Source organism: Paralichthys olivaceus, chromosome 18 (assembly GCF_024713975.1).
Source record: "Paralichthys olivaceus isolate ysfri-2021 chromosome 18, ASM2471397v2, whole genome shotgun sequence".
Lineage (NCBI taxonomy): Eukaryota > Metazoa > Chordata > Actinopteri > Pleuronectiformes > Paralichthyidae > Paralichthys > Paralichthys olivaceus.
The window spans coordinates 9,843,676-9,864,281 of NC_091110.1; the positions used below are offsets into that span (position 1 = coordinate 9,843,676).

A 20,606-nucleotide genomic window follows, 5' to 3' on the forward strand; every position below is an offset into this window, starting at 1 on the left:
TTATTATATGTCATTACTCCATCATATGCACGTGATCAGCAGAGCTTTTTCTGTGTTTAATGTACTGCAGCATGTAAAAGCATAAGCCTCTAGAAAGCCCCCATGTCTTACCTGAACAAACACTGATGTGTTCATGTGAAGAGTCTCCACTCGCTCTGACAAGTGATTCAACCACTCCAGATGCTCAGCGACAGACTGGCTTAGATCACTGTGGCTCTGTATCAGAGGAAAGTAGAGATCTCAATGACAATGAACTTTGATCAAACAGTCTTGTTTTAAAGATGACAGGCCGACTAACGCACCTCAGACAAGTTGTCCTTCAGTTCGACAGCAGCCAGGCGCACATGCTCCAGTTTGTCGATGTGCTCTTTCAGCCGGTCGTCAAGCTCCTGCATCATCATCAGGCCTTCGTCTGATCTCACGCTGAGTTTGCTGGCCATCCTGAATCTGACACACACACTTCTCTCTTTACAAAACAGACAACTGAAACATACAGACTCAGACAATAAGAAAGTAGAAACATCAACATAAAGCTGGACGATCAAACGTGTTCATATCAGTCGAATTCTGTGAATTATTATAATAAATGTCACGTTATTATATCTTTTAAATTCCAAGACTGAGTTTTGATCCTGAGTGAAGTTTGTGGTTGAAGCTCTTCTTTAGGATAAACACTTGATGAACAGCAAAACAATTTTAACTTGCACCTCCTCACCATGTGGGAACAATGCATTACCCAGCACTGCGTGTGTGTGTGTGTGTGTGTGTGTGTGTGTGTGTGTGTAGAAGTAAAGCAGAAGAAAAAAGCACACCCACAACCATTACCAGTGGATTGCTGTTCAAATCCTCAATTCATAACCAAACTATCGTGATTTTTCTGTTAGAATATGAAACTTAGAGATTTGCCGAACGTGTATTTTCTTTCTTTTTTTCTTTTTCATGCAGCGAAGACACCCAGGCGCGTTCCCTGGTGATTTGACCTAAAAGCACATCGCGATCGGGAGACATTCTTTCATGCGTTTATTCCCAAATTAAGAAAATCCAAGTTTAAAACCGACGTGACGATGTTTGGACGTCAAACTTTAAAGTCAGTCAGTCGCGCGTGCAACACAGTCAAACAACACGAGACAAAACTCCAGAGTTTCCACTAAAGTACAGACACATCAGCTGAAAACAAACATGACTTTACCGGTGATCCGCAGCAGAAAAGTGTCGAGGTGCAGAACACGACTTCCTCCCTCCAGAGCCACCGAGCACAAAGTTTCCTCGTCCGGACAAGACTCGTCTTTGTCCGGAACATCTCTGGAATCTGACACTTGTGACGTCACCCACCCTGCTGCGTTACTATCGCTATATTACGGTAATTGATTTACTTGTATTTTCTCAAGAAAAATACCTCAGTACATCTGATCAAAAAACTCTGAAGAGATGCTATTTGTTCTCTTTGTCGTGTACCATCATAGCTTGTAATAGAAGAGAATGGGCATGGGGCTGATATTAAATCTTGATTTGATCTCAATGCAAACAGACTGTTTTGTCTTGCTTCCTACGTAGCATGAATTCCAGACCAATCAGGAGATAGGCAGAAACAATCCATTAGGTTTTTATTTATTCTTGTTATAAATTATTATAAAGTAGAATATCTTCTGTCAGTGATAAATGGTGAGGTGGCTATACCACAAGGCTATTAAAACATTCTTTTGCATTTCAAACTATATATACTAATACAAATTTCGGCAGATAGATAAGCTCGTCTTTAGCTTCACATTGAATGTTAATGTGTGCTATGCTAAAAAAACAGCCTGTGAAATACCTTTTCTTTTTCAGACACTGAGCTGGTCAGTTTCAAAATGACTCCACTCTCCTGAAGCTTGATTACTGTAATTATAAGGTACTCCCACCAACCTCAACTAACAGCCCCAAGACTGAAACCATTTGATGCATGATTTTAATATGACAAAGTGAGAGTACAGAATCAACAGTACATTTAAGAAACCACAACTGCTTTATTTCTTTTCTTTCAATAAGCTCTTTTTTTTTTTAACAAGGGAGAGTATTGACCAAATATCTGAAAGGATAAAGATCAGATAGGATAAATAGAATGCTGGATCAGCTGTAGAAAGCACTGGTCCTCCAACAAAAATGAAATATGCATCTTAAAAGTACAAAAAGAAAGAGTCGGGGAACATTTGGGTGCAGGTGAAATGATGAGAGGCATCGAGATCTTTTTCAGTAAGGGATAAGAGGCAGAAAACACTCCAAGCCTGACAAACCTATCGACAAGTGAAAGCAGTCCAGAACACAGTGACCTTTTCAACGTTAAATCCTTTATAGTGCCATAATATCTAAAAATGAAATGTGGTTTTGAGCCTCTCTTCGCTAAAGAGGCCTGACTGTACAGTTAAGTATGCATATACATATATACCAGTGAAACATTAAGATAAATCGCAACATGTTGTAGTGTCATGGAGCATTATAGTAAGCAGTAACATTTAACCAGGTATGACATTGGCAATTTTGAGTTTCAAAATAAATGTCCATTACAAAGAACAAAGAAAAAAAATAAAAGGATGATTCCCAACAGCTTCACATTTTCAAATAGAACACTTTAAAAGTCCTTCGTAGTCCACTGGAACTGCAGCGCGCGCAAAAAAAGCGTAAGCAAAAATGTTTAATTCGGCAAGCAAAGCTAAACGCCCCTTGTTTGTGATCATTAGCTTCTATCAGGAAAGAGTAAAAGTTATTTGGACCCTGAATGTGATTATAGTTAGGCTGCATTTATTGCTCTTGCCACCTCAGAGACCAGATGCTGAGTAATAAAACGGAATGAGTCCGTTTCTTCCATGACACAGAGGGATTTGAACATTACTAGTGAACAGTGTTTCAGGAGCTTTAAAAGGAAAAAGCAAACTTCCCCATGGTTGAGGGATGAAAATATAATCACTTATATCACATGTTCATAAACTGACAATTTGATTCATTTACAACCCAAAGAAAAAGGATAAGAAAGCAAATCAGCTAATTCATGAGGGTCCTTTACAGCAACTGAGAATGCAGCCCCCTCCCCACATCCCCCACACAAAACATCACAACGAGCCCCAAAGTTTTGCTGCCAGCTTGGTTTGTTTAAAATCCTTACAGTCGACGGCAGCGTAACCAACACCGCGTTCGGGTAGATAGGAGTCCTGCGACTTTACACACACACACACACATTCAGCACATCACATGCACACGCCTTATCGATGCCAGTGAAGTTCCCGTGGAAGCGACATGATTTTGGTACAATGTTTACCTTTTTGTTTCAGTTTATAGACAGAAAAAGAGCAAGCAACAGAATGTTTAAAAAAAGCAAACAGACTTTTAAGAAAAGAAATCATCTCTACCAGTCTACGCCGTTTTTGCCGCAGTTCATGGGCTGGGTGGAAAACCCCAGAGGATGCACTTCTAGGCTGATGCGACTCAACCTTTGCCACATTGACATGCAAAGATGTCCACAATTAGAGTAAGCTTTTTTTTTTTCCAGGTTAATAAAATACGTCCTTTACCAGTAAGATGAAGGGGTGATGACTTGAACCTTTTATTTACCAGCAAAAATGAGCAACAGGTGCCCCACTGCATTTCAATTTTCTTTAAAAAAATGTTTAACAGACTTTTCATCTCATAGTGAGTTTTATCAAGTGTCTGCCTGGTCTCGAGGGCTACAGTCCATAAACAGGGAGTAAATACAGTTTGGCAAAATGGTGTGAAAAATGAACCGTCTGTCTGAGTTGGCCACTTCTCTTTTCCCTGCTTCAAGGAGAAACCCAAAAAAACAGAAATATCTTATCTTTACCAAGCTCCCCTTAAAAGTGACTAATAATAAATTAAAGAGGACCTTGAAGAGATCTGCTTAAAAGACTGTTTGTGTCTATGTATATATTTATAATATATTTATATATCTCTATATGTGGTGTGAAATAATAAGTGTCCAGTTCTGACAGTTCAAGAGGGGTCAATTCATCATGTCTGCATGTTTGCCCCTTGCCTCAGCGCCTCTGGATGAGATGGGTCTCAGAAGGCTCAGACATTGGTGGAGGGGCTTTGCGCTGACAGGCTGGGTGGCGATGAGGACGTTCAGGTCCATTGTTATAATGCCTTGCCCTCCTCTACTTTGACAGCCTGGGGTTTGATGGCTCCAGTGCGTGCTGGTTTGGCTTGACCCATGGAGGGTAGGGGCTCCTGGAGTTTGCTGGTCATGCCCCCGGATGTTGTCTTGCCCTCACCCACTGCTTTGCGCACTTCTCGTAAGGTTTTATTCTGTACAAAGAAGAGGCAGGGTTACTGAAACCTACAGCAGCATCTAGTCAGCTTTACATTCATGCTGTAAAATTTGTTTGGATAGTCCAAGGCTGATGTTCAGCTGCCTGGAAAATATAAAAGATATATTTCTTATATACTTCTCCCTCAGTAGTTTCAGACATTTTCAAGGGTTATGTTGTCTGAAACAATGTAAATTTCAAGTTAGGGGAAAAACCTTGTTTATAAAGTGTGATCACATAGTTTGATAAATCCAATAACACCAAACTTCTACTTCATTTAGCACAAAAACTGTATTTTGCACTGACATCATAAACTCTAAACAGATTTTGTCTGATCAACTCAGCCAGATGGTCTGTAAGTTCTACCATGCTGAAGATTACTTGTCAATGAGTTGATAGTCACTCAAATCAAACTGATTATCAGCATTAGGCTATCCAAAATTCAAAACAATCATTCATCTGCAATCATATTTAGGAGTGCATATACAGAATTACTGTTTTACTTTTACTAATAACTGTCGAATGAAAAATGTGACTATATTTGTTAAACATTTTTAGACTTAAGGGCAGTTTAGACAAATTGTTATCATTACTGTCAACAGTATAAAATTACACTATCTCAGATACGTCCTGCAGCAGAAAATACATTTCAGATATAACTACATGTAAGTCAAAGGCACTCTCTAAATAAAAGCAATAAAACAAGTGATTCAAACAGAGAAAAAGAAAATAGATTAAATTAAATTACCTATATTTACAGTGGGTGGCTCACCTTCATGCCATCCTCTGGCCCTTTAACAGAGGGCTCGGGGGCCGAAGGAAGGGTGGAGTGGGAGGGGTCGCGGCCAGGGTTAGGGTAAGGGGGGGAGCGGATAATGACAGGCTTGTTCACCTGCATGACTGGTCTCTGGATTGGGTTGGGGAAAGGGCCAGTGGTGGGGGGCCGCATGTGCATCACCATGCTGCCCTGAGTGGGTGGGACCTGGTGGTCAGGGGGTTGAAGTGAAGTGAAGGGAAGAAGGGAAGGTGAGGGAATGGGAAATAAATGGAAAACAAAAAATTAGCATTGAATTTATTATTATTTTCAGACCTTTCACACAAATACCTGCATTTATTCACAAGTTTGTTATGGTATTGCTTTGAGATACACAGCCTTCGATGTTGGAAAACATTAAATACACCTCCAAATAAACATGTGAAAAAGAAATACCTGTTGAGTGTAATGTGTTGGCAGGGGGCCTAAAGGACCAGAGGGCTTCCCACTGGGGCTGGCAGACCCAGGCCTGGTGACAAGAAGGCAAAAAAAAAAAAAATGTTCTTCCCTTTTCCTCACCAAAAAATGTTTTTACAATCCATGTCTTCAAATATACATTGTAATACACCTCATCTCAATTGGTAACATCCTAAAGTAGCATATTAAGTGTGAGCTGTATATACAGTTAAATTCTAGGAAGTCTTTTCCACTCACCTGTAGGACCCTGCAGGCATGCCCTGGGAGTGGTTGGGCTTATCAGAGAACTGAAAGCCTTTCATTTCCATCTGCGAGGCCTGAGTAACAACAAAGACACATTTATCAATACACAAAACACTGCGGACTACTCTTTATATCATTATTGCATTAATGTCTGAACAATGCAGCATTTGGTTGAGTGACATGAGAGCTACAAGTCCTACCTCTCGACTGCCGGTCATGACAGCAGGCTGGGATCCAGGCGGCAGCATCCGACGTGGGCCTCCCACCGACAGGTTCTGTCCCTGCTGCAGCTGGATGGACTGTGGGAGGATGAGATGCTGCTGAGCTGAGCCGTAGCGCAGCTGAGAACCAGGAAGGGGCATGGTCACCTGGTGACAAGAAAGATCTTAATGTATTTAAATCTGAAAATCCGACTACCAAGAGAAACACGGTATCTTGAGCTGTTTTGAAACCGAGCTTCACCTATGAACTAACCTGAATGAGCTGAGAGTCCATTAACTGGGAAGAACCCATCCCGGGCCCCTGGTTCATCTGGCTGTCATAGACTAGTTGCTGACTGCCATTCATTGGCTGGTAGTGTGAGCCTGACTGTGACTTGACCATGTCTGAGGGCTGCATGCCAGGGAAAGCAGAGTAGGGCCCCTTGAGAGGGGCTCCACCCGACAGCACCATGGGGCTGGGCTGTGACAAGTTGTGGTGCATGTACACCTGTGACCTGAAACGAAGCACCGCAGCAGAATGAGCAAAAACTACATTGAAATGAGGTTCATATGTGCCATCTGAGCATCCAACTAATTGAAGCAAATTATTGAAACTAGTGGGACGTCAGTGAAAAATTGACGTGGCAGTACCTGAAGGGAGGGATAGAGCTGAACATCTCTTGAGACTGAGAGACGGGTAGACCGCCCCGAAGTCCCAGCTGAGCCTGAGCCTGAAGAGACGTGTGGAGAGAAATAGGAATCTGCTGGGCTGCAGCCGCCTGAATGAGGGAACAAACGAAACATGACGACAATTCTGCTGATACACAAACAAGCCTGTGTGTTTATTTTGTTTATCCCTCTACCTGTTGGTATGTCTGCTGCTGGGTCATGGTGGGAGGTACAAGGCGTGGCTGGCTTGGAAAGACATGGCCGTCCAGATACAATGGTGTGATGTGATTACCTACAGAGATAACATGTTTTTGTTTAGTTGTCTTCAAAGACTAAACCCTCATCGTACAAAGAAAAATAAAATGTGCTCTACCTTGCATGGACATGGAGGGTGCTACTGAAGCCACAGGCATTGGAGGCATGGACACTCCTCCAAATGAACTGTAGCTGACACCACTGGATGAGCCAACACTGCAGGGAGGCTGAGCACCTGAGGGTCCTCCGCCAGGGGAGCCCTGCTCAGGGAGGGACTGGGAGTTCTCCCATGCCTTACGTGCCGATTCCATCTGAAGAAAAGAAACATTTTAAATTGATGAGCATGTTCCATTACCACAATCAGTTTTGCCTTTATGTTCCCACTAAATGATCAGGAAATGGTTACCTAATTAAACACTGAGTACATGGGATTGTAATTCAAGTACCTTGAGAGTGAGGTCAGCACTGGGGAAGGAGATGGGGTTGAGGTTAATGCCAGGCTGCAGGTGATTGGACCGCAGCATGGGAATAGTCTGATTGAGAGCCGTCTGTTTAAAAAAAAAAAAAGTTCAGGATCAATATCTCATTATGTATGTATTCTGCTCTTCTCTGGAGGCATTATATTATTGGTTTTAGTTGCAATAATTCAGATCACCTCTAGTTTAGTTTCCAAGACAACAGAAGTACAGTTAAAAGCACTTACATTGGTGGTCAGTGCTTCCTGAAGCTTGTTGACAGGATTGGACACTGGCCCCGGGGTAGAGCCTGGTGGTAGGCTGAAATCAGAGTCTTTGGCACTGACACCAAACTCAATAGGAGGCACGGGCAGCACAGTGTCCACATGCAGGTCCACGCCATTGACTGGTGTGATGGGGCCAACTTCCAGCCGATCAACACCTTCTGAGCCCTTGCGGTGCTTCAGGGAGCGTTCGTTTCCGATGGGCCCCGGCTTGTGCTGTTCTTTACTCTGCTCTGGGCCGGCATCAGAGTCCTGGCCAAGAGGAAGAAAATACATTCATTTATTCAGGTTTTAAATCATTTAATTTTGTTGCAAAAAATGATATTTGACAATAATGAAGCAGAGAAGCAAAGTAAAACTATTAACTGTATTACCTCAGAGTTGGGCTCGCTCCCAGTGTAAGACACCTGTTTAGTCCACGAGTCTCCCCCTGAAGACTGGACTGAAAGAGCTGCAAAAGATAAAAACAAAAAACACAAAATCATCAATTATATTATATAAAGAATATCTCAATGAAAATTATTTTATTGAAAACCAAAAATTTAATAGAAGTAAGCTTTTGTATAGAACCCACATTTTAAATAATTCCTTCCCATTAATACACGTTAATGAAACTCAAAAAACCTCAGTTTAATACTTGAGAAAAGCTGTCAAATAAAATTACAATAGTATATTGTGCTGTTAAATACTTCAGTTAATGTGCACTGAACAATGTTAAAATGTTGTCTCTAAGGTTCCTGCTTTATAGAACCATATAAAACTGCGAACAAACACTATTAGGACCTTTTCTATTACCTGAGCTGTTGGTCTCCCAGATTTCAGTTCCCAGATTGTTGGAGGAGAGCGCCTCCTCAGGTTGTTCAATGCTCATGCTTCCCTGCTTTTTAGCAAAGCGTGGTGGTATCTTGGATGCGATCGTCCTGTTCTTCACTGGCATCTAACATGGCAAGGGACATAATGTTTAACAAACTATGCACTATTGTTCATTTTGGCATGAGGAGCATCTGGATGCGTGTTAAACTTACACCAGCTCCCTGTTCCTTCCTCCTCCTCTCATCTTCCTGTGGACGCCTTTGCTTTTTGGACAAGGCGTCCTGGTATCCATCTGCATTAGAAACTGGTCCCCCTGCATCACCCTCAACTGAAAGAAAACAGGCATGTGGTCTGTGTAAAATACAAAAATGTAGGAGCACTAATTGCCCATGGGTATTTCTATCAACATGGAGAAAAACTACTAATTAAAAAACAGAGGACTCACTGGGGTAGCTGCTGAGTTCATACTGGGACAGAGATTCAGGTATGTCTGTCTTGACAGGTCCTGGCTTTAGCTCCTTGTCCAAGTCCTTCCCTGATGGCTCACTGGGCTCCCTCTCCTCTGGCTGCTCTATGCCGTAGATTGGGCCCAACTCATCTGGGCTCCTGCTGAAAATAGATGAATATTGTAAGCACTGCTAAAACATCAACAAAAAAATACATAAAACTGTGACAAACTTAAGAGAATCTCATGATACACAGAATTTAATTTTGGGTAGTCAAAATACACGCTCAGGGGTGGATTCTGTTGAAAATCTACAGTGATGTTCAATTTGCCACTTGTCTGTAACTGACTGCATTGGGAGTCATGCTATTTACCTCAGACTTTATTCAAAAGCAGGGGGAAACAGCAGCAAACAATATATCTCTATAAATAACAAGCATTCACCTTCATGAATAAATAATTGTTCATTCAAATTAAGGTGACCTGTCCAGGGGAAAGTTGGATCATATTTGGGTCAAAACAACATGTGAAGAAAACATTTTGGTATTGGTTTAATAGCAACTATGACAACCAGGCACGACACAAGACATTGTCGCATCAACACAATTCCCAAGCACATATTGAGATTGCTTCATTCCTTGAAGCAATACATATGGGTATAAGATGGTAGAACCTACAATGGACTTCTATTAGTCTGTTCTATCATTCACCTCACCTCTTACAAGAAGTCCCTCCGTTCTGCCAACTGTCACCCCTGTTAGAGGACGACGTGGGGGGATTATCAGGTGTACGTGTCATCTTGCTCACTTCAAGCAGTGATGGCTCGCCTTTCCTGTTCTGCCGTTCAACCAGCGGTCTCTGGCTGGAGAAACTTCTCTTGGAGAGTTCCCTTTTCTCACCAGAGCCTGGTTCGCTGTGGCCCGAGTCAGAGGGAATATCGCCATGTCCCTGTGTAACTGCGCTTCCGCCTCGCTTCTCTCTCCAATCGCCCAAGTCGCTGTTGTCTGATCCTGTCTCCCATTCTTCCACCTGACCATGTAGGTTGGGCCGTCCACCAGAGTAGTGGCCACTGGGCCAGTTGTCTTCCCCACTGCCTTTGGGGCGACCAGGCCAGGGGTTTGCGAAGTCTCCATTTACATACTCATCACTCGTCCACTGGTTGGAACCTGGTTCACGTTCTTGTTGTAGACGACGGAAGCGTGGAGGCTTGTCTTGTCGGGGTGGACGCCGTCTCCTTAACATCTGCCTGTCTGGGTTATCGTTATCAAAGTAGTATTCTCCCTCACGGTCTTCTGTGCCATTTTCCATTAAAGAGCCAGTGAATTTAGGGTTGTACTTGAGAGACTCGCGCTCAGCAGGGAGTCTGCGGGTATAAACAGTCTCAGCTCCAGGACCATAACCATTCTCTTGCATGGAGCCACCACTGTTAACAAACTGGGGCCCACGGCCTCTCCATGTAGAAATGTCCCTGGAGCCCCCAAAGCCTCGACTGTAACCTCCAGTGGTATTTAGTCTGGGAGGCAACGTGCGACCCCCAAAGCCCCTGCTTGCCTTGGTCTTTTCTTTGAAATCTGCAGCCGTCTGGTCATCTGTATACACTTTGTTGGATCTCCAAGAATCTCTATCAGCTTTACGGACTTCTCCAGAATCTGTGTAACCTTCGCCATTTTCAGATCCCTTCTGGCGTCGCCTCTTCGGCAGTTCCTCATACTCTGAGGTTTCACTCAAGGTCTCACTGACATTTCGCCTCCGGGGCTTGCCCCTCTGGAACTCCTCCACCTTGACCAGTTCCCGGGGTGCTGCTCTGCCTCTGCCTGTCCGTTGAGCACCGATTCCACTGCTGTTGTTATTATTGTTATAAGCTCCTCGGAGATTGTCCCCACCTCGGCCACCACGGGTTGCACCTCTGGAGTTGAAATCCCTAAAGCCTCGACTGCGGCCTCTACCTGATCCCCTGACTGCACCAAAGGCTTGTTCTTCGTCAATGAAGATCCAGTTATTACGTCGTGGTGCCTGTGGATCACGGTTGTCTTGGCTGTCTCTAGGTGAATGGCTCTTGCTGCTGTCCCAGGGGTTCTCCTTGGGAGAATCATCACTGTGGGTGCTCAGAGGTCTTTCTGTTTTGATGGGAGCTGGTGACTGACGTTGCCTCTCTTCGGGTTGCTTCTCAACAACAGGTGAGGCTGCACGCCTGTTGCTGGCAGGCTGGATGTCTTTCTTCAAATCATAAACATTAGTAAGGACCTCTTTCTCTAGACGGTAGGGGACAGGCTTCTCCTCAGGCTCAGGTTTAGGCTTCTCATTCTCCTTGTCTTCCACTTTAAGTGCCTTGAGAACTGGTTTCTTGATGGGCCCGGTTCTGCGAATCAAAGTACGCCCACTGGGTTCAGGTGGCTGGCTCACACTACTGCTGGAGCTGGAACTGGCTTCAGACCACTGGCTTTGTGCACTGTTGTGTCCCCCATCTTGTTTCTGGCCTCTTTCTCTTTTCCAATTGTCCTTGGAGCCATCTGAGGTCTCGTCATGAGAGTCAGGGCTATCTTTGAGATGTTTGTCTCTTGAGTCTTGTTTTGGGTATTCATTATCTGCAAGATTCTGGGGGTGGGTCTGAGCAGTGGTCAGCAAGCCATGGTCATGATGTGCTCTGTCTGGGGCTCGGCTCTGGAAAGCATGGTGGGGGAGATCATCTTGAGGGTGGGTTAAACACTCGTTGGCTCTTTCTTCATAGGAGTCCTGTTGGGAGCTGATGACATCACTTCTGCAGAAAAAAGCCCATCAAGAGAAGCCTATGTCACTAAGCAAAGTTTTACTAGATGTTTCATAGTTTATTTAGAGAAAATACACAAGCGTGCCTCGAATCAAGAACTGCAAAACATATTTTCATTACAATCACTAACCTATCATCTGGCTGGCCACTGTCTGAGCTTTCATGTTGCCTCTGGTAAGGTGGGGTGAAGCTGCGCAAGGGGTAGCCATCTTGGTTCCACACAGGGTAAGGCTCAGTGGAGGGGGCTCTTCTCTCCTGGTGCAGGTTGGAATGGCCCTCATCAGAACCAGGACTGTTCAAGTGGTCTTGATGCATCATGGGTTTCATCATTCCTGCTGATTTCATGATAGAAAGTTTTTTCATGATAGAAAACCAACACATTTTAGATGTGAAGGTATGTGCTTGTTTTGTTGAATTTGGACTCACCTGAAGAATGGACAGCACCAGGGTAGTAGTCCACAGGAGATCGTCCTTGGGTCATGCGGGGATCCATGAAAGGCGGCATCATCATCCAGCGAGGGTCAAACCCGAGGACATGTGGGGGATAGTAGCCCCGTTGGCCATGGCTTGGGTTTGACGGGGCAGGGTGTCCTGACTGCTGCCAATGCTGCATCTTGTACACTTGATCCTGTTGAATGTATACAAAAAACCGATGTGTCAGGAAATGAATGAAATTGAATACAGTCCACTTTCTGGACTTAGTCAATGTGGCCGGACGTTTTATAATTAAGCACCAACTAGTTACAATAGACCCTTTTTACACCAGACAACAAAGCAGTAAATAATAATTGATACATTAGTATGGGGCTTTATGTCAGTATGGGTATCCAGTGGCACTCACCTGCTGCTGCTGGTGGTGCGGTGGCTGCTTTTGAAAGCGGGGTGGGATGGGTTTGGCGGTATGACGTCCGTTGTAGTCTCCTGGGGGGGAGGAGGGCTCCTGTCCATCATCCTCACTGCCACGGTAGTTAGAGAAGCCAGATTCCTCACGGTAACTATGGCCTGGAGAGTTGTCTGCAGGACACTCAGTTCCATCTGGAAAAAATAAAGGATACAAAAATATTAGAACTGCCTGTTGTAGAGCTTTTATTTTAAGTATGTGGACCTAAATGTGTAGGTTTACTTGCAAAATCTCACCTTTTGTGCTGTACTGCCAGTTCTCATGATGACTTTTACTTTGTTCCCTGTTTGGGGACAGCGGGACTTCTTTGCCATCTCCCTCTTTCTGGCCCTCCTCTGTCCTTGATGTCTGCCTTTCGGTCTTCCCAAATTTCTCATCCAGCCTTTTCAGTTTTTCAGCACAGGCAGCCAGTCGCTCCTCACGGGCACGCCTCTCTTCCTCCTCCCTGCGTCTGCGGGCTCTTTCGACGGCCTCCGACAGCTCAGGTGACACATACTTCGCCCTAGCAGGAGCCTGAGACTGGCGCTGGTGATCTTCCTGGTCAGTCAGTGGCTCCCCTTGGATTTTCTGCTGGGTCTAGAGATAGAACAGAGGTAGTTCAATAGGCAGGACATCTCATTTATGTAAAGGATTAGACATGTTATCTCAAGAGAGGAGAATGAAAGAAAACACAGCATTGTGAGCTTTTACCTGTGCGTCTGTAGAGAGATATCTGCCGTTGGCCTTCCTTGCAGCCTCGAGTTGGTGATGTTGGTAGGAATAGTTCTCCTCTTGGCCCTCTGAGGGGTAAGCCTCACCTGAACTCAGGGAGGAGTGGCAGTCACGTTGGTTCTCTCTCTCCCTCTCCCTCTCCCATTCAGTCCTAAAAATCAACAGATCAAAATGAACCAAGAATTTTTTTAATGATGACAAAACTATGACAGAGAGTGTTTTCAGTCTAACAGGAGCGCTAAGAGCTGTCATGAGGTATGATAAAAAAAAAAAGATCTCACCACATCTTTTTTTTTTCATTGGTGGAGTGCTCATCTTCATCATCACTAAACTTGAGCTTCTCACTATAATCAACTTCCTCATGGAGTCCTGGAGAAAAAAAAAACATCAAATAAATAAATAAATAAATGAAAGAAAGTCACAATTCTATTAGATCTCAATAAGAGAGATGTCTGGAGGCAGTTTGAGGAACACTGACCAGCCCATCCATCCTCGCAGTCATTGTCAAGCTCATCCAGATCCTTCAGATCCTCAGGATTGATGATGGCTGGGCGTTGAGGTCTTTCACCAGGCCTGCGGATGGGCTGAGAAGAGAGCCGAGGTGTTGCACGCACAAAGCGGTTCTCTCTTCTTACATCACCACTGCAATCAGAGACAGCGAAAAAAGACATTAGCAATTGTCTATATGACTTTTACAACTGCTCCCACATTGTGAATGTACTTACTTGACGAGTTCAGGTTTGGCGAAGCTCTGTCTAAAAGTGGGTTTGTTGTCAAATCGGACTGGAGCTGTGACGGTGGCAGGTACATGCTCTGTACCTGGGGCTTCACGGGTGTCTTTAGAGCACATCTGTAAACAGCAGGATGACACAAGATGTTAATGGCAGAGAAACAATTAGCCAACAAAAGCCACTGAGCTGTTTCTATCCAAAAGTTAACATGCACAAAAAGTCCTTGCGTGTGAAACATAATGAGTCAAACGGTACTTACAAATGCGGGCAACATGTCGTGGTAGACAGCAGTGGAAGTGTGGTGAAGCTGGTACTGCAGGGCAGTAGGGACGGCTGTTCTGCGCACAGGCTGGGCGGGGCGTAGGGAGGGCTCCTTGAGGTCGAGGACCGGTGACTGAGCCGTCACTACACTTGTAGGGGGGGTGACAGTGGCAGAGGGGGGGTGGGATGGGGCTGGAGGAGTGCCAGTCTCACCCAGGGCAGTGAGCTTACCCTCAGGATCTGGAGGCAGGCCAAGGGTCAGGGCTGAGGGCTGAAGGTTCCTGCCACCACCTTCCCTCCAGCTCGTCACATCTTTAAGTGGGAGAGGGAGATTTTTAGAAATGACTATTGACAAATTCTACATGTGTATGTGCATTTAATGGACAAAATGTGAAATCAAACGCCATACAATGGTGTTTTTTTATCATCATCACCTCCATGTTTAAACTGCTACTGGAGAGGGTTATATAAAAACAATCAAATGATCAAAAAGCCATTTCAACACTATCATTGGCTTCCAGACTATCACAAATGTTAATAATTTAATAATTTGCTTTAAAGCAGATATTATCTTAGCTTTGAGACTACCAGCCAGCCCCTGAGACTTACTCTGGGGGCGGAGGCTTGGTCCTGGCCCATACGACGGATCGAAGCCGCTTCTTTCCTTGCCAACCCTGTCCTGTTCTCCAGCTGCCTTCAGCGTGGGAAATTCCTCGTGAGAGAAGGGCTGAAGTCGGTTTGAGGCCCTTGAACCTGTAGTTTGTGTTAAAAGAAGACACACGCAATGTTGTACTAATTGTCAAAACCAGATGAGGGTCACAATCTTGACAACGTATTCTTCACCATAAGCATGTAATTGAATTTTTAAACGCAAGTCACTCTCAATTAAAGTCAAACATGCATGCTCTCACCATCTTGCTCTACTGCCTTTCCATTTAGCTGGGCCCATTGCTTTGGTCCACCTGTGTTTGTGTTCTATGGAAAGAAAACGAAAGACAATTGATATGTTTGTTAAAAAGAATCTACATAAAATGCCCAAAGTTTGACGTAACTACAGATGAACACACGCACCTCCTGGTTGGCTACCGGTGAGGGCTTCTGAAGATTGGAGACAGATTTCTGTAAAGCCAGCTGTGGCTGCAACTCCGGCAGCTGTGTTATTGATGCAATAGAACTAAAAAAAGAAGGAAAACATTTAGCCAAAGCAGGCACATGCTGACTGTAACAAAGCTCAAAGCTTTAGTTTGTTTTATTGCAATGCTACCTTCTGAGAAGGGGTCTCTCAGGATGCACCTCTGCATTGAGCTTAATGTAGGTAACTTTAAAGGTATTTGAAAACCATACATCTTGGTTTAGGCTGATTAAAAAAACTGATGAAAAAAAAAATACCACTGAAATTTAATTTAATGATGAGATGAGAGGGTCATTTGCTGTGTGTGAAGCATTCTCTCCTCACCTCTTTTGATCGGGTTGTTCCTGCTTGTTCGCCCATCCTGTACCGTCTTTGGGCACAATAATCACGTTGGGATCGTTACCTTTGTTTTCAGACTTCAAGCTCGGCAGGTGAGCGGGTGGGGGCATGCGCCGGGCAGTGGCCACTTTGCCAAGACTCTGTAAGCCATGTCGCGGAACTACTGGGAAAGAAACCACAAGTAGACAAATCAAGGGCACTGAGATTTGAAAAGACAAGTGGAAGCAGGATAATAGAGATATAGGGTAAGATGGGAGAAACAAAACATATCAATCTTACCTGTGTTTTTCTGAGTTTCTATTGATTTTCCCTTGTACTTGTCAAATAGGCTGAGTGAAGAATACTTGCTTTTCCCATCCTTGGACTTGGTTATTTGCCCCAAACGATCGGACATTGCGATGTAATGTCATCTAGTATGGAAATTTTTCTTTGCGCCTCTTCCCAGTGCCTTCTGATTCTACAAAGAGAAGAGGGAGGAAAATTAAACATTTCATCCTCAATCTTGTGAGACTGGAGACAATCTGGATTTTGTCAGCACCAAATCCATTCTAGATTCTTGAGCATTAAAAATAAGTAATTTTGAAATCAGAACCCCTTATTGTTTCAAGAAATAAAGCAGCCAACTTGTATAAACCCAATGTTAACTTTATTAATCTATATTTATTTAAACATTACAAAAGAACTTGTCAGGAACAGTGATTTAAATGTAGGATATATATGCATCCATCATCATTTTTATAATTTGTACAAAAATACGCCTACTTCTGTCTACCTTAAGCCATTTTCAGACATGACCTATGGGGAAAAGTTTACCAACAGTTTGCCTTCCGCACATGCACAACACACTGGGAGGTTTTCTGCATTAATGCATTCACAACAGCATCAAATCCTCCGCATTATAGAGGTGAGAGGTGGAGCAGCCGAGTGCAGCAAGCAGAGACAGGAAGTTTCTGTAACACACTGCTGTTTAGCTTTGTCAAATGTGAATTTCAAGGTTTTGACCGCCCCAAACAAAATTCCTCTCACCTCCATTGCACTGACATTTGAAGCATTCCTTTCAGACGCAAACAAGTTCAAGACCAAGGCTCGTAAAAGCTGCATGACTAGTCACCATAATGAGACCTTTTGTGATTACAGGTATCCGAGTGTTTTAACATTCCCAGGCTGCAGATGATAAAATCTACCCCTGAAAATGAAGCACGGCAGCTAAAACTAAGGCTCGAATAAATGTTCTCTATCTGGTCATGTAAAAGTACAATGTTGGCAGTTTGAGTTTAGCTTGAGTTCTGCTTCCTGATAATTGGTACAGCATAGTTAGCTGTGCCAGTAGAACATGGAAATGACGATTTGTGAATGTGTTCTCAATCACAGTGAATCAGTATGCTAACCATTTGTTTAGCTTTTCCTCCACAGTCAAAGCACTGTCTGAAATAGCAATGCAAATAAAAGAAAGGGAAAGCAACGCTGTGGGCCAGTTGCATATTTTGCATCAGACATGCTCTGTTTGTACAGTGAGCCAATAAATCGACCATTGAATCTGATTCAGTATAGTGTAAATATGCTTGAATCACAAACAGAGTATTTCTAAACACAGGTGTAGAGAGACCACCTCCATGTTAGCGGTCAGATGAACTTGTGTAGTTTTTGCAGCGTGTACATGTGCAACTAACAAAAGCCAATGGGAGGTGACGCATCAGTCGTCCTTTGTCACCAGTATTTCTGTATGTCCCAGCCCTTGGACTGTGTGATCATAAGCCTTTCCAGTGTGACCTCAGCAGCATCGCAGTTATACAGAAAACCATGTGTGGTATGTCGGCTCTGATCACAGAGGCCCACAGCATGGTTTGTGAAATGTATCCTAAGCATCTGTAAAAATATCTTTAGTATTCAGGTATTAAATGTGTCTAGAACATTTTTGAATTATTACGCAACAGTTACATCAATTCCTCAATGGGAAAAATTACAATGGACATTTGAGATTAAATGGAAAAGAGTGATTTGTTCCACATTCACATCTGTTGCGAAACTTCGCCTCCAACTTCTGATTTTCTTTGACATGGGGGCTGCAGCACAACTACGGACAACTTGCACTTAGTCGCGTACGAGACAGTCTTTGTGTAATATTTCTTACTTTGTACCGAGGTGCCATGAGCAACTGCTTTGAAATCAGACACTGCAGATATGCCACCCTCCATAAGCCCACAGGATAACCTCCCAATGTTGAGCAAGATAAAAATGTTAAAATGACAAAATCTTCACTGTGACAGATGATCTGTACAATGTATCTCCACCGTTAAACTTAAACCAGACACAGTTAACGGAAAAAACAGGTAAGCCCGATCTGAGTTTTTGGTTTAGAATGTTGTTATTCTTAGAACAATACAAAATAGCTTTGCAACTCTCTGTAAGTCAAGATACCAGAGGATGATGAGAAAATAAGCAATGGTGTAATGCATTACATACTTAACTCTCAGTAAAATATGACAGCCCATGTTCTTGTTTGCAGGAAGTGGACTCTTTCCTGGCAAAACTCCATGTCCATCTATTCTTCCCTTACAACTGAGATAACTGTAGAACTGATGTGATGTTTGGAGAAACTACTTGAGTCTCACCTGTTTTACTTGGAGTCGTGTCCTTAAAACACCAGATTAGACTTAGATATAAACTTTGTGCTTATAGGGAGTTAGGGTAAACACAGTCAATCTAATGCAGCAGGTTCATCAAATCTAATCAATACTAACAAAACATGAAGAAAACAGCAATAAAGCAATTCACTTGTGTGCATCTACTGACCTTTTACTTGAATTTTCTCCAAACCCAGATATTTTACTCGGTAACTATGAGGTTTTTTTTTACTTAATGTTCACGTGAACCACAAAAGTGGTTGTAAAGAAAACAAAGCTGGAGAACAAAAGCAACACAAGCTCTAACAACTAATAATCGAGACCGTTTTTATCTTCAGTAAAATAGTACAAACAAAGATAATCAATATGATTTCAAACAGTTGTATGGTCTGGTTTCATGCTGTGATAAATCACAAAGCGGTTTCATTTTAACGATGGCTTCTTGTGCTCGGATTTCGAAAGCGATTGCTTAATCACACACGATGGGATTCGGAGTGTGACACGCAGCATTGGAAGTGAACTACAACAAACTCCTGTTTACGTGCCACATCCATTTAGACACAAACAACCTACATCTGCTTATTTCACTGCTGTACACACAAAGCGATGCTGAGGAAAACCGTCGTCCGAGCGGAAAACCAGGCGATGGGCGACGTATCGGAGGCCGCTCGGGTTAAAGCTCCGTGGAGGCGTTGTACTGAGGTTTCTAAAGCAAATATCTGCCCATCAGGCTCCATTTAATTACACGTTAAATCACACCACGCCATTTTCTCATTCGTTAACTCAAGAAAACAAAGGTTGTCTACAAAGGCCTTACAATTACACCTTTGGTGGAGGCTAGGAGGATGTGGAAGCTAACGCAGTGACAGCTAACGTTCTCCCTCCCTAGACTTTGTTTACCTTCACGAACGTATTTCCACCAGACAACACAAGTGCCAGAAATCAAATGAACCATAAACACACGTTTCCTGAAATATAACGCCTGACCTCTATAACGTGAACGTTACTTCTCGGTGTCGTTACCTCACTGGGGGCTAATGCTACTTGCTGAACACGAAACGGACACCAGCGAGTTCGCCGCTTGAAAAAAACAAATGTTTCAGCTAATGGCCCCAAAACTAACAAGCAGATATTGTGATGATGTTTGATTCTGTGATTCGATATAATCTCCAACTGCAGCGTAACGACACAAGCGTCAAGAGGTAGCCTCGGTGTAGCTGCTAGCCATCACACATGCTAGCTAGCTAAAGGAAAATGGCTAATGTAAACATCAAGTGCTGGTGGCCGAGGTCCCGGGGAGATGTGCACCACTTTTATTTACATGTGATAGAAAGAGAACAAATGGCGTTTAATCGTTTATTTATTCTAGAAAATAAAAAAATAACACAACACGGCCACTGGCTCTAAATTAGCAGCAGCTAGCTTCGACAGTCACAGCTTGTTCCGTTAAACTTCCAGTCGGGTGTTCAGGAAACAACAGTGACAGGCCGGTGTTTCCCACACAGTTTACCGCTGGGCTTCACTTCACCGAGCACACGGTGGTTTAACCAGCGGACACCTCCGTGAAACCTGCGCTGACATTTTCAGCAGCAGCCTCAGCTCGGGCTGAACACAGCGGTGGGAATGTAGGACAAGGCGATTAAAAATGGCTGCTGCCCAGAACAAAGCAACAATAAAACAGGGCAGCGGAGAAGAACAAGGCGAAACCGAGGATTTAAGCGAAGCATCCGCGTCCCGCAACTCACCGATTGAACGAGTTAGCTTTTCTCCTGGCTGCTGACAGAGATGTGTTTCCACAAAGTGTTGTCGAAGCGGAGGATGGATGGAGATTGTTTCAGCCCCGATTTTCTCAGCTTCAACCGAGATCAGTTGCTTGGGTCATACCCGGCCTCAGACTGTAGGGGGCAGAGTGGAGCTGGATCCGCTCCCTGCGTACCTACGTCACCGAGCGACGTGAGCCAGGAAATAGGGGGATTGACCCCTGCTGGTCAACAAGAGCAATTACAATGATAGATAGATGGATAGATAGATAGATAGATAGATAGATAGATATATACATAGATAGATAGATAGATAGATTCATAAATGGATAGATAGATAGATAGATAGACAGACAGACACACATAGAGAGAGAGAGAGAGAGAGAGAGAGAGAGAGAGAGAGATGGATGTATGGATAGATGGATGGATAGCTAGATGCAGAAAAGAAAAATCGAGGAACAGAGACAAACATCCTTAGTTACAATAT

The 20,606-nt window shown here is 43.6% G+C and overlaps 1 protein-coding gene across 9 annotated transcripts; it reads right to left on the reverse strand.

Annotated features, from left to right (window-relative positions):
* Positions 1-1,931: 1,931 nt before the first annotated feature.
* On the reverse strand, positions 1,932-20,270 carry prrc2b (proline-rich coiled-coil 2B). 9 transcript variants are annotated; one of them, XM_020081980.2, is made up of 31 exons: positions 20,105-20,270; positions 16,015-16,192; positions 15,721-15,898; positions 15,336-15,438; positions 15,176-15,239; positions 14,874-15,017; positions 14,263-14,576; positions 13,998-14,122; positions 13,751-13,914; positions 13,554-13,641; positions 13,252-13,423; positions 12,798-13,137; positions 12,502-12,695; positions 12,087-12,288; positions 11,791-11,995; positions 9,609-11,651; positions 8,894-9,054; positions 8,661-8,776; positions 8,431-8,572; positions 8,010-8,086; positions 7,600-7,887; positions 7,343-7,444; positions 7,015-7,207; positions 6,836-6,933; positions 6,624-6,751; positions 6,247-6,487; positions 5,973-6,140; positions 5,767-5,846; positions 5,509-5,581; positions 5,071-5,280; positions 1,932-4,296 (listed from the first exon to the last, which is right to left on the reverse strand). In XM_020081980.2, the coding sequence occupies exons 2-31, from the start codon at positions 16,127-16,129 to the stop codon at positions 4,126-4,128; spliced, it is 6,699 nt and encodes a 2,232-aa protein (XP_019937539.2). In that variant the 5' UTR covers positions 16,130-16,192; positions 20,105-20,270; the 3' UTR covers positions 1,932-4,125. The 9 variants fall into 9 exon arrangements, with proteins under 9 accessions (XP_019937539.2, XP_019937536.2, XP_019937542.2 ...); XM_020081977.2 differs by having other exon boundaries at positions 8,894-9,057; XM_020081983.2 differs by having other exon boundaries at positions 8,894-9,057; positions 11,791-11,992; positions 15,721-15,895; positions 20,105-20,258.
* Between the last annotated feature and the right edge of the window lie 336 nt (positions 20,271-20,606).

Bases quoted from the DNA above. Each gene is read 5' to 3' on its own strand.
- prrc2b (XM_020081977.2), bottom strand. From the start codon at position 16,129: ATGTCCGATCGTTTGGGGCAAATAACCAAGTCCAAGGATGGGAAAAGC. The intron at 11,996-12,086 runs GTGAGTCCAAAT...TCATGAAATCAG, and splicing joins TGGTGCTGTCCATTCTTCAG to CAGGAATGATGAAACCCATG. The intron at 8,573-8,660 runs GTAAGTTTAACA...TTGCCATGTTAG, and splicing joins GGAAGGAACAGGGAGCTGGT to ATGCCAGTGAAGAACAGGAC.